The sequence below is a fragment of the Lissotriton helveticus genome, chromosome 5_1 (genome assembly GCF_964261635.1).
Source record: "Lissotriton helveticus chromosome 5_1, aLisHel1.1, whole genome shotgun sequence".
NCBI lineage: Eukaryota > Metazoa > Chordata > Amphibia > Caudata > Salamandridae > Lissotriton > Lissotriton helveticus.
Genome location: NC_136065.1, coordinates 1365892609 through 1365910006, shown reverse-complemented (window position 1 = coordinate 1365910006; position 17398 = coordinate 1365892609). Strand labels below are relative to the sequence as shown.

The 17398-nt window shown below is 41.9% G+C and overlaps 1 protein-coding gene across 1 annotated transcript in view; it reads left to right on the top strand.

Annotated features, from left to right (window-relative positions):
• ILRUN (inflammation and lipid regulator with UBA-like and NBR1-like domains) overlaps positions 1-17398 on the top strand; it is a 248944-nt gene that overhangs the window by 30490 nt on the left and 201056 nt on the right. Inside the window, exons 2-3 of the mRNA XM_078644266.1 lie at positions 3611-3765; positions 13031-13228. Of these exons, the coding sequence (XP_078500392.1) occupies positions 3611-3765; positions 13031-13228 (353 nt within the window). The remainder of the gene's footprint in view (positions 1-3610; positions 3766-13030; positions 13229-17398) is intronic.

Genomic DNA, 17398 nt, shown 5'->3' with positions numbered 1-17398 from the left:
TCGTGTGTGAGTTTAGTTATCTTGGGAATGGTATAGTATACCTTTCAGTAGCATATATTCCCCTCAACCCTTTGTGTGAGATGCATCAGTGAGGACTCTCATTGTTTCGAAGCTTGTTGCAAGGCTTGCATGACTGCAAGACAGAGAAGGAGCTCTGACTGATGCATATTTGATGAGACTATTTTCAGATATAAATCCTGTAGGTACTGTGAAGCCACCGGTGAAAAGTAAAATTGCGTTTATCCAGGAACAGTAGAGGCCCAACTCTCTTACAGTGCTGTTAAGATGTCCCGAAAAACTCTGTTCCATAGTTCATCACAGAGTAACAGAATTCTGACCCTGGGGGTGAACTTAATCCAATACCTCTTACCTCTGGACATGTTCTTAATCCACCAGTTAAATGGTACATGGAACGCAACAAGAAGTAGTGGGTGCCCAGCTCTGGATTTTACCCACCGGTAACACTGTTTGAGCAGGCACAAGCCGTCGATAGTAGCTGATGTTGTTTTATGTAAGTTTATGTGGTCTAACCAGAAAAGGAGATGGCCCACAGACACCACAATTGAGTGTCTGGGGATCAACCTAGAAGCTGATTAGGAGAAATCCATAAACACCATTGTAGTTGGTAAACTGATAGGCAATCAGAGGAATTTAAAATATTAAGATTTTGTATTTAGGGTGTCTGTGTATGTTATGAGGGCGCAGAAGGGCCCTGGGCCCCACCTGGCTTAAACACGCACAAACCTGTATATCCCGTTAACCTGTCTGCCCACCACATGGATGCTTGGGCTTGACACACTGGAAAGAAGAAAATAGCTTTGGGGCCTTCACTAGAGTGGGTGAAAGGGCAACAGTGAGCATGAGAATGATGTGCACTTGCCATACATTTGGAACAAGGTGATCCCAATGACATTGGGTTGGAGCACACGTGGGCTTTCGGTGTACTTGCAGACGCATAGAGGAGGGAGGGGAAGACCAAGACAAGCCAATATGCAATTTCGCTAGTTTGCAACAGGCTAGTAAACCCTGACAAAAATCCAGCTTTCCAGGGCAATATGAAAACCCCAAAGTGGCCTTTAAGTGTATGATAGTAATATTAAGCTCTCTCAAAATTATTTACCCAGCCTATTTTTGGCTGTGAGGTCATCATCAAACACACTTAACCTTTGGGCTTCTAGATTAGCCCTAAAAAGAAAGATGAAAGAGAGAGGCTGCAAGGAATACCATCCGGTTTTGTCTTATTGCTTGCTGTTTCTAGATTTGTAGTTACCTACAAATTGATAGGCTTTGTTGTAGATTCTAGGGCATTATGGGTGGCAGTGCATTGTTCGTCAATGCAAGTCATCTGATTCAAGCCCCCTTCTGTACTTTTTAACAATTTGTGGGAATGGATAGTTTGTCTTGATGAATTGCCTTAGGTGTAAGATGGCAGAAAAATATAGGTGACAACATTCCTTTTGTAATTAATTAGACAAATGCGAGGAGCCAGTGTTCCTTCCCAGCACAAATCAACTTGCGCTTTTTGGTCCTCCATGGGTCCAGAAAGACAGGGAAAGACTAGCCATTCTAATGAGCTGTTCTACTACCCATGAAAATTTCCTACACCAAGGTGAAAACAACCATTGAAACAAATGGGTTGTTGGGTGTTTTCCCTGCGGGCAAGGCTTTATGACTTAGAACATTACACTTGGAACCTTTATAAGGTCTAATGGCTACTTTGTAGCACAATTTATTTTACTAACTTGGAATTAAGAAAGAAATCTGCACTCTACAACATGTACCCCCATTTAATCGACACATGTTCAAAATTCTACAACTAGTCTCCCTTGCCTTCATCACGAAACAGGCACAAAAAGAGCAATATGCCCTTGACCCACATAAAAATCTCACTGAACAGCTCCCAAGCCATGCTCTGTGCCTACCAGAATTGCCACATACCCAAAATTGATATCAAATACCTGATGAAATAAAATCAAGACACAAAGGGGTATGAGACTAAATTCAGTTGGCACTGTAAGTTTTCAGAATTATCCAAGATATTGCAATGTTTTGTTTCAGTTTATGTGATTATTGCATTATTGTGACACTTGCCACACACTTGGCGTGCCATACATGCCAACCTTCCTGATTTAGGTAGGAGATTCCTGATTATTTTTAAACTAAAAAAAGCTTTCTGTTAGGTTACTTTTGCCTAGAAAATCTTCCGCTTCAATGCTAGTCAAATGGGGATAGTAGTATGCCCCGTTTTCTTTTCTAAACCTTTCACTTCTCTGATTACAAATGTTGACATGCATACTCTGTACATGGCATGGATTCTGAGTAACACATTTTCACACTCTGCAGTTAGCAGGTGTCGCCCGCCAAGCCCTCTAATATCAAGCTGAAAATACATTCTGAGTGAACGAAGGAACCAAACATTTGATGTGCTCTAAATTTGCCAAAGATCCTAGTAATAACCATTTTCTTTCCAAGCCTACGGGTGATTGTTACTTCCCTATATCCTTTACTCTGCTGAAATGCATACCGAGCTCCTCTTAAAAAAATTACAAAAAGATACTTAAAAGTAGTAAACAAGACCGATGACACCAAATAATTGTGCCTGTAAAAATGCGAGGGCTATTCAAAGCAAACATAAAGTTGTACCCTCTGGGCACCACGTAGTGCTTTATTATCTTGCCTCACTGAGGTTAGGGCATAGGCTGTAACTGTAGTAACTGCAGCCTTCTGCATAAGTGAAGGTAGGAAGTCCATGGGATTTCTCTGTGGTATAAAATGCTTAATTCTGGTAGAGGTAAGCTTGCAGACCCATCTACACAGCTGATTGCAGCTTTGCACAAGCAGCAAGATTTAATGTATCAAGCTACTTTTTGCTGATGGTACATCTTAAGTTCCACCTCAGTATGTTGGCTTTGTAATTCTTGCATGCTGTAATACCAAAAAGTAATGATTTTAGTGGTCTCGTACACTTCCTTTGTTTACCCAAGCGAGTATCACATTTAATCACTTATCAAAAGTTTTTTCTGCAGTCTTTCCCGAGAGTCCAACAACTCTTGGTTCAAACTTACATTTTCCTTTCACTTCGATTTGCTCCCTCCTAATCAGCTCACTAAGGCACATGAGCTTGTGTGACTATTATTTTCAATATCTGCCTGTTAGTGAGGTGAGACTGTACTCCTTCAGTCTGTTTTCCGTACTGTCTGTAATGTTCACTTATGCATGTAAACTTGTGTACAATGGAGACGTACGATATACAATTCGCTTTAATAGCAAGATATATAAATATGTGCATGCTTGGATAAAACCGTGATGTTCACTTGGGAAAAACAAGAAAAACGGAGCAAGCCCACAAGATTTTTCTCACCTCTTTTAAAAATACTCATTTGCAAAATGACTTAACAGAGCAGTTTGTACAGTGCGGGTAAGAGAGAAATGAAGCTGTTAAACTTTATAGGTTAGATCCTGTATGGAACTTGGCATGCCAGGAGCTTCATTACAGTCCACATTTCTCGCTGAATTAGGATAATAGATTCTTCATTGAACGTATGATGTAGAAGATCCGTCTTGTGGGTAGGTGTCTCTCCCTAACCTTTCTGTTACATTGTTTCTTCAGGAATCTCCAAGCTGCTATAGGAGCTTACTATGACTTTGAAAGTCCGAACATAAATGTCCCATCCATGTCCTTTGTGGAAGACATTACCATTGGAGAAGGAGAATCCATCCCCCCGGACACACAGTTCATAAAGACATGGCGGATACAGAATACAGGTAAGGATGATGGTCAACTGTCACTGCAAAATGAAATTCTGGGTAACATTAAATGGTCAAGCCTGATATCTCAATATAACCAAGGATTTGGTGTAAAGGACAACCAGAAAGAGTTTAAGTAAGCAAGAGGAGGGAAGTTTATAGAAGAGGCATGACCACCTTATTGCATGAAGTGGAATATGGCCCTGAGTGTTTGAGAATAACTGAATAATTCCACCCATCAATGCTTTTGTTTTTCTGCCTTATTGCATATATATGGAAAGGTAATGAGAGAATAGTGACACAGCATTTGGGCCAGAGCACAATGATCCTCCTTTTGCGTAGGTAATAGCAGCAACATATGTGACATGCTGGGTCAGGCAAATATTGCAAAATGGAATTTTGTGAGTTTTCTTGATGTGTGGCATGTTTACATTTTTAGGGGTAGGAGGGAGTGAGACAGTAGAATTCTTTATTTTGGCAGATTGCCAGAAACTAAAAGAATTGAGATGTGACCTTTCCTGGAGAGTCTTTATTTGGTAGATGGTAGGAATAGGCATTTTTTATTTTCTCTGTTTATATGACCATATATCTCAAGAGGAAACCACTTTAACACATGTTGTACTTTCTGTGTTGGTGGACTTCAGTGGGTGTAGTAAAAAATCCTCTCTTGAAAGAAACCTATTGCTGTGCCATGATAAAGAGTGTTAGAGAGACCCGTTCTTGACCTCAGGCCCCTCGACAGATACAACAATTTTGCATGGGGATGCTGCAGGATCTCATACCTCTAACCCCGAAAGGTGACTATATGTTGGCGGTAAAGTTCAGGTACACCTACTTCCATATCCACATTCACCCGCCGACTGATGCTGCCTCTGTTTTGTGGTAAATTGCTGGCACTATCCAGTCAAGGTACTTCCCTTTGGTGTCACAAGTGTCCCAAAGGTTTTCACTAAGTGTCTGGCAGTTGTGGTCGCCCACTTAAGTAGGTGGGAAAGCCATGTGTTTTCCTATCTCGACGATTGGCTGGTCAAGAGCTTAAGCTGCCAGCAGTGATTATAGCCTACACAGGCAAACATCTCACTCCTTCACAGTCCTGGGTTCACCATAAATATGTCCCACCTTCACTCCAGACCCAGCCCTTCCTGGGGGCAGTTTTAAATTCAGTCACTAGCAAAGCCTACCCAAGCCCTCAATTGGTTGTGGCCTTCGTTCAGCTTGTAACTTTTATTCAGCCACAATGTCATCTCACAATAAGAACTGTAATGTGCCTCTTGGACATGATGGTTTTGTGTATCACTATTAAACTGCAAGCCTGACTACACATTCGCCCGTTGCAACAGTGCCTCTCAGCACAATAGTCACAACCAGCGGGTTATATGGAAGAGCTAGTGTTGGTAACCGGCAGTGCCCATGCTGTCTGCATTGGTGGAACAGCAACAACTTGTTGCAGGGCAGGCCTTTCCTAGACCCTATTCCGCAAGTCACCATTACCACAGATGCCTCACAGGCCAAGTGGACAGTTCAACTCCTACACAACATAGTGTAGGGTGTGTGGACTCTGCAACAACAGTCACTACATCATTCACCTCGAACTTCTCGTGGTCCGTCTGGCCCTCCAAGCCTTCCTATAGCTTATTCGAGGCAAAGTAGTCCTGATAGAGATGGTCAATATGGCTGCCATTTACTATCTTCAGAAGCAGGGGGACAGTAATTTTCCTCCCCTCTCCCTGCTTGTTCAGATAGTCTGGCTTTGGACCCCTCATCACCCCTATCACTTGATGGCAGAGTACCTTCTGGGAGTGGGCAACATTTTAGTGGGACTCTTAAGCAGGATGCCTGAACAAGTCCACGATTGGGAACTCCACCTACAGGACCTGCACCACTAATTTCAGCGCTGGGGCACTCCTGATGCAGACCTGTTCACCACCCCGAGAATGCAAAATGGACCCACCCCCTCGATTCATGGACAATGCACTATGGATCCACTCGTCGGGGATGTTTTCCTATCCTTTTCCGCCTCTCCTGCTCTTTCCACTGGTTGTGCTGAAGATTTGGCAAATGCCACTATCCCACATTCTGGTGGACTCCACCTAGGCCAGGCAGCCCATCTATTCAGCTCTACTTGAAATGCCGATCAGCCCCCAGAAAATGTTGTTACTTGGGCCTCTTCCAGGATTGCATGGACATCCTGCATGAGTCCTTTAGACTTACTATCCCATTATACTATGCCGCAAAGTGGAAAAGAAATGTCCACTGCTGCATTGATCCTCGAAGACGTGCAGTCTAGGATCTCATCCGCTACCTCCTCTACCTCCATTAGTCTGGCCTGGCCTACACTTCAGTACTTCTTCATTTAGCAGCTATAGCAGCACATATGCAAAACAGGATGCACTCCTCTCTCTTTCGCATTCCTGTTCTCAAGGCATTCATTGAAGGCCTCAAACGAAGTCTTTCCTCCTGAGGGTACCCTGTGTATTGTAGCTTGTCATCTGTGCCTTCAATCTGGGTAGCATAATACATTGGGGAATGGGGCTGGGAACTGTGCATTTCATGATAATGATAAAACTTTGAAGGAACTCTCCCTTATGATGGATACTTCTACCCGCAGATTCCTCTCTTGTAAAATTTGCACAAGTTTCAGACTGGATCTGGAAGCTTCAAAGTTCTCATGTCACTGGTAGGTCACACTATGGAGTTGGAGCCTGGATTCCGGAACTCTGAAAAGGAGGATGCCGGCATTGGGTGTCCCATTGGTGAAGCTAGTGGCCTGGTCCTGGTCCTGTGAGGCCACTGTCTCAGAGATGTTCTTAGCAGAATTTTCCAGCTCCATTAATGACCAACTCTGGTTCAGAGGATGAGTATCCTGTGGAAGATGGAGGGCATCTAGGTGACTTGCCTTTAATATGTTTTTTAAATATTTATTTTGTTACGCTTCTTGGTACAGTGACTTTGAGCGCTGTGTCCTAGAGAGGTGACTGAGCCTCTTATCCAAGGCCATTAAGAGTTTTTCCTCATTTAACGGCCTTCAGATGCATGCTCAAACTGGAGTCACAGGAGCAAAAATCGTGGTCTGACCCAAAACACCAGAGGCAGACTGAATGAGGGTCAGTGATCAATATCTATCTCTCAAAGTCCCTACAGGGCATACAGGCCGAATGCTTAGGAAGAGGTATAGTACTGCACTAGAATGATTTTCTGTGAGGAAAACGTGCCACTATGGGAAAGCGAGCTCCATACTACATTAGGGGCACACAAAAAAGGATAGTGACACTGTTTTGGCCAGGATAAGTGCTATATGGCTTCAGTGACTTAATCTGATGCCACTTTCCAGTGTTGATACATAGCCAGCTCTCCCTATTGGTGACGTGAGATCTTTGAAATATCAGGATCCAGTCTAACGCCTGGGAAAATGCTCCAGGTGAGCAACCTGCAGGAAGATAGAGTATCTGCCAGAAAGATCGTTACCATAGGTAAGTAATTTTTTCTTCTGCGCTGCTTCCGGGTATTGTCTCCAAGTTTCATTTACACGCATAACCACAGTGGATTTGTGGCTGTCAGCACCATTCTTATCCACAATAAGATGTTTATTCAACAATTGCAACAGTCCTGTGCACACATAAAAAGTCAAACATCAACAGTGTATGTTCGTATTCAGTATAACAAAACCAAATTCCCTGTAGTTTTCTTTGTTCCTTTAATGTGTCTGTGCACAGAGAACAGCCAGCCGACACATGTTTTGTCAGAGAAACAGTGCTCTCCGACTCTTCAGGGCTGGAATTGATACAAAGGAACTCACTCAGTACATGGTACAATTAATACAGGTTATTGTATAAGTTCCACTATTAAGCTGAAGTGACATTCTCCAGCACAAGTGGAAACCAAAAAGGTTAGTGTTAGACACTAAGGAATTTGGTGTGGCAGACCCTTATTCCGGCCTGCGTGACGACAAGTGTTTATATGTGTTAAGTGACATCTGGGACACATGAGTTGTGCAAGGGTGGACTCAGTATGTGCCCGTGTAGATCTTGTTTCAGAGAGTTACACCAGTTGCCACCACACGACCCCGTCACTCAGGATCCGACGGAGAGAGACGTAAGCTGCCTTCGTTCCCAAATTAATGCAGCATCCTTGATTGGATTAACCCCTCATGCTTGCACTGCTTTATTCTTGTTGTAAAAAAGAGACAAGACAGCATCACAGAGCAACATGTGCTAGTCGGCTGACTAGCACCGTCCCAAACATAGGACCAGACTAGTCATACACCATTGACGATTCATACACCTCAGAAGGCTTTCCCATATCCATCCAGTCCTAAAGAAGACCCGCCCTTGATGTGTACAAATCAGCGCATCGCTTCCCAGGGTCGAAACGTCGACGCACCAAACTTGCGATCCAACTGTACAAAGTCCGTTAGGAACAAAAACGAATTGATTTGCCTACTTCACTATTGTGTTCACAGTTGACAATCTTTAATAACTGACCTACCTCGTATTTATGTATATATGTTTTAATGTGTACCAGTCCTTCACAAATTTCTGTGTTTTGTTTTGCATATGTTCATTTGTCGTTTGGACAGCACAACTGTTTGAAAATAATTTGAAATAATTAGAAAGTACATGACTAAAAATGTACTTTGTCTACCAATGGGGTCAGTCTCTTTGTTTTATGTATGAAGTGCTACCACATGTGTACCCCAACAGGGACATATTAATGCAGTAATATAATTTGCTTATTCTCCAGTTCGGCATCTCCTTTCCAACCACTTCAGCCAGCAGCTCTAAGTACAGACTGAATAGGAGCTGGGTTCAGAGTGCCAAGTACTGGGCTCTAGCTGTCAGATTTTGAGACCACTTTGCCTATCGTAACCTTTATTCTTCTGTGAGAATAGAGCATCTTAATGCATGTAATAAACACTGGTCCAAAGTTAGTCCTCTCGAGTGCTAAAAATAAAGTCTCCCAGCCAATGGCGTTGAATAATTTTTCTTGTCGATGTAGGCTGGTGCATATTCTTCCTTCTGAAGTGCTGGACATGGTCAAGCCTACATATTCGCTTTGTTGCTTCTTTGATTAACAAATCCAGATTGATCCTGAAGTCTCAATGTAGAAATTATTTCAATCTCCCTTTATAGCGTAGCTAATTATCTTTACCTCAACTTTATTTATAGTCCAGGTGTTCCTACAATTTATAGTATGTAATCCTGATCACACTTGAGCACCATCTCTATCATATCTTAGCACATCTTTATGACAACTGGCCTGTTCTCAACGCCTCATCCCACACCTGTAGCAATTTGTCAAGAAGAAAATCTGGTCAACATAAATAAAACTCTACCAGTAGCCCGCCCAAACTCTGAAACTTTTCTCCTTGCATGGTTTTAAGCCTATTTTCGAGTTCCTTCTTAGTTAGTGTAGTCTCCAGTACCTGTCACATCTAAGGCATCTATAACAACAGGCCTGCTCTGTTCAGTATTGCCCTAATACATAGCCTGAAACAGAAAATGCTAAACCATGATTTGAGAAGTAATGATAGAGCAACTCTTTTTTTTGCCTCTTGTATCTTTCCCAACTTGTCCCTTATTTGCTGGATATCCGTGCGTGGGTATTCTTTCTTAACCAGGAAATCATCTTCCCTCACTTGCTGACATCTTTGTATAGTCTCTTTGGGTACTAGGTGTTTAAAGATTTATCAAATGTATTATTGTACTGACTTGCGTTTCTGTTCAGTAATTGCCATGGGCAGCTACTGGGATTTTGGCTCCCTCCATGCTTCTTTGCTATTTTTCACTGCAGGTCCCAATCTGCTCACTACAATTGTCAGCGTTCCATAAATGCCCTACTTGTGCACTCCCCTTGCCACCAACGCCTTTCCTTCCAGTTGATTTTGCACTTGTAAAGATGGTTCTCCAATGAGTTTCAAAATAATGTCAGTTTAACTTCAAGCCTGTCTCTAAATTCCATGTCCAGAAGAATCTCAGTTCTGAAACTCCAAGTTTTGACTCAGTGTCTTCCTTTATGTTGAGTATAAATGAGGGACCATGGTGAATTAATTAATAATGTACTATCCGGGAATTGGGTATTGGAGCATCTGTCGCATAAACTGTGATTGACAAATTAATAGTTTAGTGTACTACATGATATTTGGATGGGGGAGTAAAAGGTTGAAGCTCGGTCTGTGTTTTCCAAATGTTAACTGTGTCCAATATGCAAACCATTGCAAACAGCTGTGCTGAGAGCCTATGTTCAGAGCACGTTTTTCAGGGACTCCTGTCCATTGACCATTACACAATTAAAGTTGCCTACCCACAGCATTAGGGTGTCTAGTCCTAGCTTCATCATCTTAAGCAGACTTGGGGGTGTGGAGGCATAGGAACTATATTCGGAGAATACGTGTTTTCACTTTCATCCATTTGCCCACAAAATAACACATACTGCTATCAGCACATCCCACCCCCTCACTCTAGCTCGGGGGTGTCCTTGAGACATTGCAACTATGTCCTGCAAAATCCTAGATAAACTGTACAATGTGATTGCATCCATCAGCTACTACTGTCTTTGTCACCAACCTTCTTTCTTGGAGAGACATCTTTTCTGCTGTCAATTTTGGATAGTGCTCCATCTCGTACCACCACACGTTTCATGGGTGGCAACCACACCTGCATTTTCTGAGGCATTATTTTATTTATTTTATTTATAAAGTTCTATATAGCGCGGACAAGATTTTATCTTAATACTCTAACCTTTGGTATGTTCTCCATATGTTTCCTATTGTGTCTCCTTTGTGGTCTCTTTGTCCATCCAGACAATCAAAATGCTGTTTACGGAAACCTAAAGAAATGTGCTTTGCCAGCTTTAATCATATTAGCTAATCAGAAAAAAGTAGCATATTTTAGGCCTTCTGGAGCCTCCTTTTCAATGCTTTTAAGTATTTGCATTTGCATTGAACTAGATGGGTGTAGTCTGGAAATGTCAGTATTGCTTGGTCATCAAACTGTGCTGCTCATTCATTCCTTGCTCTTGGCAATATTGCATCTGTCACAATAGTTTATTAGCTGTTCATACCCTGCTGCGGAGCACCTGGTTTCGGAGTCGGGGCTAATGCTGTAAAGGCTCTTTCAAAGTAATACGTTGGAAAGGCCATTACGCTTAGCGAGTCGAAGAAAATAGCGACTCGCTAAACTTAATGTACAACAGTGTGTCTGACACTGTGATTCCCAATGGGGTCGCAAATTGCATGCCTCATGAATATTAATGAGGCTGTAGCAATTTGCTTCCCCATTTGGAATGGCTAGCACTCCCAGGGATGGTGGCCTGCTGGGGTCAGCAGACCACCATTTCTGGGACTGCTTTTAAATAAAACAGTTTTTTTTCTTTTTTAAATGCAACCCGTTTTCCTTAAAGGGAAATGGGCTGCATTTAAAAACGAAAAATTTAAACTTTTCAGTTTCATTTTTAAGGACAGGCATTGGACCAATGCCTGTCCTTAAAAATGAAACTGAAAAGTTTCCACTGCCTGCTCTTAAAAAATATTTACGCAGCCATTCACAAAGGGAAGTAGGTGGTAAACTTGCAAGTGTTTTTTGCGGCCACAAATGTGGTCGCAAAACAACAGTGCATGGCACGGTGACTCGCAATTACGAAGGTACTCCCCTTCCTAATAGCGAGAGTCGCAAATGCTATTTGCGAGCCAGTGACTCGCAAAATATAATTTGTACATCCATGGAGCCTTTTTTACTATCTCAAACGGGCCGATCTCCTGCTTGTGGATGCAAAAAACGGTTGTACATCTGGCCCTTAGAGGTTAATTAGAGACTAGAGCATTTCCTTGTCACTGCTCATGATGGTTTCTACAGCTTCCCTGTCTGTTTTATTCCTCTCTGACATTTTTTAAGGTTGCTCTTATTGGGGGCATCAACACTATGGCCTATTCAACAAAAATCCCTAGTGGCTTATAGTATATCTACAGTTGTTTGCTCCGCTTCACTCGCCAGACTGTGTGTTTCCCAATAAGCCTCTGTGCTCGCACCCCCATGACAGGTTGTGCGCTGTCAAATCTTACGTACTTGCATTGGTTTTCCTGCCTTTTCTTTCCCCATGATGTATCACAATTCTAGTGCTCTTACAGCAGAAAGTTTATCCCAGGTCTGATATTCCAAATTTTCATTCTTGGTCTTCATGTCCTCCACAGCTAGCCCGCTCAAATTCTTTAATATTTAGGGAGCTACCAAATGCAAGAGCTTGCTTTTGTCAAAAAACTGTTATCTGTTTCAGTGGTTTCAGCTACAAGGAACAGTTCTTGTCATATGGAATGCATTCAGATTCTTGTCCAGGCTCCTGGTTCCCTAAGCAGAGGCCCTTGTTCCTTAAAAAAAATAACAACAAAAAACAGTCTTTTTAATTTTAATATGCACCGTTTTGGCTTTTCATGCACCTGTGTAACTTTATCGTCAGTAGTTGTGCTATAGTTACACTCCACAATGCCAGATGAGCTATGGATCTGTCACCTGTCCTCTGCTGCTGTTCCGTACTTCTCCTCTCTGTAATCATGTCATGGTACTCTTCTGCTCATTGGAACACGGCCTATCCTGGCAGTGCTTCAAGTGTGGACCTATCTGCAGGCAGTCGCACACCTCCTTTAGCCCAATATCTTAACTTCGCTGAATTCACCGCAGCCTCAGCAGTAAGGCCCGTGCTGGTCCTTTGTTTTTCTTTGCACCCAATGTTGCACAGCTTTGCTCTCTCAGCTATGCGGCTCCTAAAATGTAAGCGCAGCTGCTGCCTTTATCGCCTTACCGCTCCTTCAGAGAAACATTCGATCTGGACAGCAGCAGATGATTCTTCATTGCATCTCCACAGCTCTCAGAATTGTTCAAATTGTCTTCACTATAAGAAGTTAGATGTGAGGCCTTACAAAGTCATGCAGCTCATATTTACCCAAACTCCTAATCTGTCTTGATATTCATTTTGTTGAGATTTAAGGTCCTCCTCATACATCCTCAGTGACACTTTATTTAGAAATCTTTATAAAATAGAGATAACTGGGTGAATACATGGCTGTGGAGATCTGTAAACTGTAGCTGATGAGATTGTGTAGTCAATCCGGAGTCACTCTTGAGGGAATGGCTCCTCTGGTAAACCTTAAATCTTACCTAACTTCTCTGTCTATTGATCAATGGATATCTGCTCTTTTCCTGTGAGACTCTAGTAAACCTATTTTAGTGCTTGAGAAATGTAATTTATTGTCTCTCTTACGTAATGTTTTTCACTTTTGTTTTTCTCTACTTAGGTGCAGAAGCATGGCCTCCTGGAGTTTGTCTGAAGTATGTTGGTGGAGACCAATTTGGCCATGTAAATATGGTGCTAGTCAGGTCGCTGGAATCCCAAGAAATGACAGATGTCAGTGTCCAGATGAGCAGCCCAAGCAGCGCTGGAATGTTCCAGGGGCAGTGGCGCATGTGCACTGCCACAGGACTCTACTTTGGCGGTGAGTTTCATGTCTTTATACACTCAACACTCACCAAATCAAGTTGGGTTGATGGTGGGACCTAGCAAAGGAGAAGATCCTCCTTATTTGCTTGTAGGCATCAGCAACCTCGTGGTTTGATGAGCAGTGAGTTGATGTTTTTAGAATCAGGATGCAGCCATCCATCCTGGCATTTCTTGCTCCATCCTTGTCATCCAGTTCTCCTGATATTGTTAGGTCACAAGTTATCCCCACCCCTACCACCCCCTTTTCAGCACTCCTGTTTGAATGGACTGCCTTAATGTATTTGTTTTCCGAAAAGCTCCATGTGAAAAGATTAAATTCAAAATGACAACTGGTGATGTAACCTCTGGAATATAATCTTTGGACATAAGATCATGAGCCTGCGCTTTAAATGTAAGGGAGTAAAGACCGTTTGAGATGCGATGTATTTTAATAAAATCACAAAGAATTTAGTAACATGCATTTTATACATGTTACATTTTATTTTCAAAACCATTTATTTTTTGTTTACATTTCTTTATTAATTTCAGGATAGACATACAACATATACAAATGGCATATGTTCCATAAACCCTGCTGCAAGTTCCGCCAGGCGGAAAGCTAAGAGGATGGCCATAAAACCAAAAAGGCAAGGACACAATTAACAACAAACCTCCCCCACCCTCCATTCCCCCCTCGCTCACCCTCTCAAGGCTAATGGCACGCATTAATGATGTTACCAAGCTCACCCCTGATCCAGATTGTCTAGCCATGTGCGTCCTGAGATGACCCATCGTTCGAAGGTTCGCTCTGAGGCGGGTCTGCCAAATGTAGAAGTCTTAATATTTCAGGCAGGTGAGTTCCTTGAATTCCGAAGTCAGTAGCAATAGGATGGGTCTCCACAGGTCATGGAAGGAGGCCCGTGGGTTAGCCAGTGAAAGAGATTTTTTCCATCCTGAGAACCCCCTACAGTCTGTGCAACCATCCGACATAGTTAGGTGGCGTTGTTTTCCCCCAGTTAGATAGGATGTCTTGTAGAGCCGCCAACCATTTCATTTTTAAAGTGGCAAAGAAAGTTTCTAAATATCAGCGTGTGTATTTGCAGATATACACAAGCACAAAAAGAAAGATTGTAATTGCATGAATGTAGTGCAACCTTAAGTACTTTATGGTGAGTAGTTCGCTGTTATGTTAGCCATGTTTATAAAGTGTTTATACACCAAATGTTTCATGGCACTAAGAATAAATGTTTGTGAGTATGATAAGAGTCTTGAAAACATTCAAAGAAGTTCAAGAAACAGCAGGAGAAACAGCCACGTCTTTAAAGATTCCTAAAATGTTTAAACTCTGTTTTGGCATGGAGGTGAGCAGGAAGGAAATCCTATGCATTGGCGCAGAAATGAATGAGAAATTATGTCCTGCAATCCAATTTACACCAAACCTGGGCACTGTTGCATGTGAGAGTGAATGTCTGCCAATCTGTTTTGCTTCAAAATCTGGAGTCCGTCAATTTATGGCCCCAAATCCCACGCAACAGGTTTTAAACTACATTCTTTGTTTGACTTACAGCCAATGTAGCTCATTTAAAAGAAGTCTAACCTGGTCTTGTAGAGGCGTTAAAGAGAAGTCTAGCTGGTGCATTCTGTACAAGCTGGAATCTGGACAAGTCGGTAGTTCAAGATAGATGGCATTCGTACAATCAAGTTTAAGCCAATAATGGCTGCTATTGTTTCTTGAGGAATCTCTGTTGATAGTAGGGGAGTAACTTTCTAGGTGTCTGCCAGAGAAAAATGCAGTTTGGATCCACACAATTGATTTGAGGTTTTATAGATAGCTCTTGATGAACGACTCCTTACAGACGTTTTGATGATTTCTCTGGAGTTCGGATAAAAATCCCATGTCCATAGGCCAATAATGATGAGTCTACGAGTATTCATGACTACTATTTCCATCTTGTCTCCATTACATTTTACATGGTTATTCCAAAACAGACAAAGCACCTTATATCCTGAAAATGTTCTCTAATTGGGATTGCCTCCTCACATATAACATCTCTCATAAAATGATCTGTGACATCATTGATAACATCTGAAATTACATAATTGATTACACTATGCATAGCTGGGGCACAAGTTATAGTTTCTTCAGTTAACTATATTTGGTGAATTTCAGTGTTTTTGTTTTTTGTTTCTTAAATGCCAAGCTTTAACTGACCTTTTCACCAAACTATAATGCCACTTCAACCTCGTTTTTTCCCAGTGCGAGTTGGTTCCCGGGTTACCCGTATCTGGCGCTTCTCAGTGGGTGCGTGGCTTACTGCGATTGAACCACACCTCTTCTTATTCCAACAACGATTTCCGAAGAAAATCAACAAAGCCGCCACTCCAGTCACCCGTAATGTTGTAGACAAAGTTAATTTATTCTTGAATCCGTTTTAGCATTTTGAAACACAGCGAAACCAACGCGTTTCGGTAGCTCCTTCTACCTTGATCACGGTTGCTCACAACTGTTTGCTAATCATTATTTAAAAAGGAGATCCCACCCACAACAATCACGTGATTGACCTCGTTCCTGTCACCCTGATAGGAATTCTTGGACTCGTAGTTTGTATTTATGCACATCCCCCACAGTTGTTTATATTTCTAGTTAGTGACATTCATTTCATGCACAATAAATATATTTAAAGTGATTACAGTTCATTTTACTGTTTGTTGAAACAATCAATTTAATTGTGGGAGCCGTTTATAAACTTCTCTCAATGAGTCTCTTTTCCTTACCGCCCTCCAGTGGGCCTCCCATCTCCCATCATTGGTGCATACCCCTCGTATCATTTTATTAATTTCCAGTTGCCATTATGGTGCGTCTCAATGTGTTTGGCCACCGCGTTTCCTCTGTCTTTGTTCACTGTGGCGGCTTTGTTGATTTTCTTCGGAAATCGTTGTTGGAATATATATATATATATATATATATATATATATATATATATATATTCCAAAACTCTTTGCCGCTCTGAACCCCTGCCGCTTGTAACGGAGGGCCCAGACGGGATAGCGAATCCCAAAGTCTTTTCAAACTTAAATCCACAATGACGATAAAAGAATGGAATGTCCAGGCCAACTTCATGCAGATTTACGAGCTTTTATTTCAGCTCCACTCGACGCGTTTCGAGATAAACTATCTCTTGGTCACGAGCGTGAGTGTCAGTGTGCTGGTGCTTTAAATAGGGTCACATGTGTGTAAACATAATCAACAGACTCCCAGGTATGCTGGCATGAGCTATCTCGCACACTGAACATTTACAAAATAATTTTCAAAGCAAATTGTAAACACGATTTGTCAGGCAGTTTTAAACATTGCACATGCTTATTAAAATGTCAAATAAACATTTAAAGAAAAAGGCCAGCTCAAACGCTTTACTGCCAAGGACCAAAGGCGGTAGTCATGCATGTAGCTCATTTCAAAAAATTGCGCCCAAGTGGGCTGTTTCACATCCAGTGCTAATGCCAGGCAAAGATAAATTAAATAGTTCATTCCCTCCCAAGGACTATACTCATGTTCACCCCTGTGGGTTTTTGAATCGAAGTTCATTAACGAAAAAGAACACGCCCCAGTGGGCACAATATCTATATTTAGAGTTCAGCCCCAATGGGCACAATCCAGAAGCATACTTGCTCAGGCATAATCTTCGCAACAGGGTGAAAAACCGCCAATGTCCCAATGCATACGTGCTCAACTGCCATACGTGTCGAAAAATACAATGCTGGTGCAGTGAATTCTCTTGTGCATCCTTTCAGAGATCTGGTAAAATAAATAAAACAAAATAATGTGATCAAAGAATTACTCCAAAACAAGTGTATCTAAATCAGGTACACAAAACAACAAACATCTCACATACTGTATAAAATCTAAAAAGCATTGATGAACCTAATGAGATACCACATTGCAGACACAGATCTAGCAGCTTAACCCAGGTGCACTTCTAACTCTTCATCCAGATTGTGTCCCCCTGGCTGCATTGTATGGTATTTAATGATAAGTCTTGATTCAAGTCTGCGTAATTCTTGGAGTCTATCACCTCCCCTCTCTCTCTGAGGGACTGACCCCAAGACACAAAAGGACAACAGATTGGCATTACTCTTGTGATGTTCTTCAAAATGTCTGGCAATAGGATAACTCTTATCTTTATTC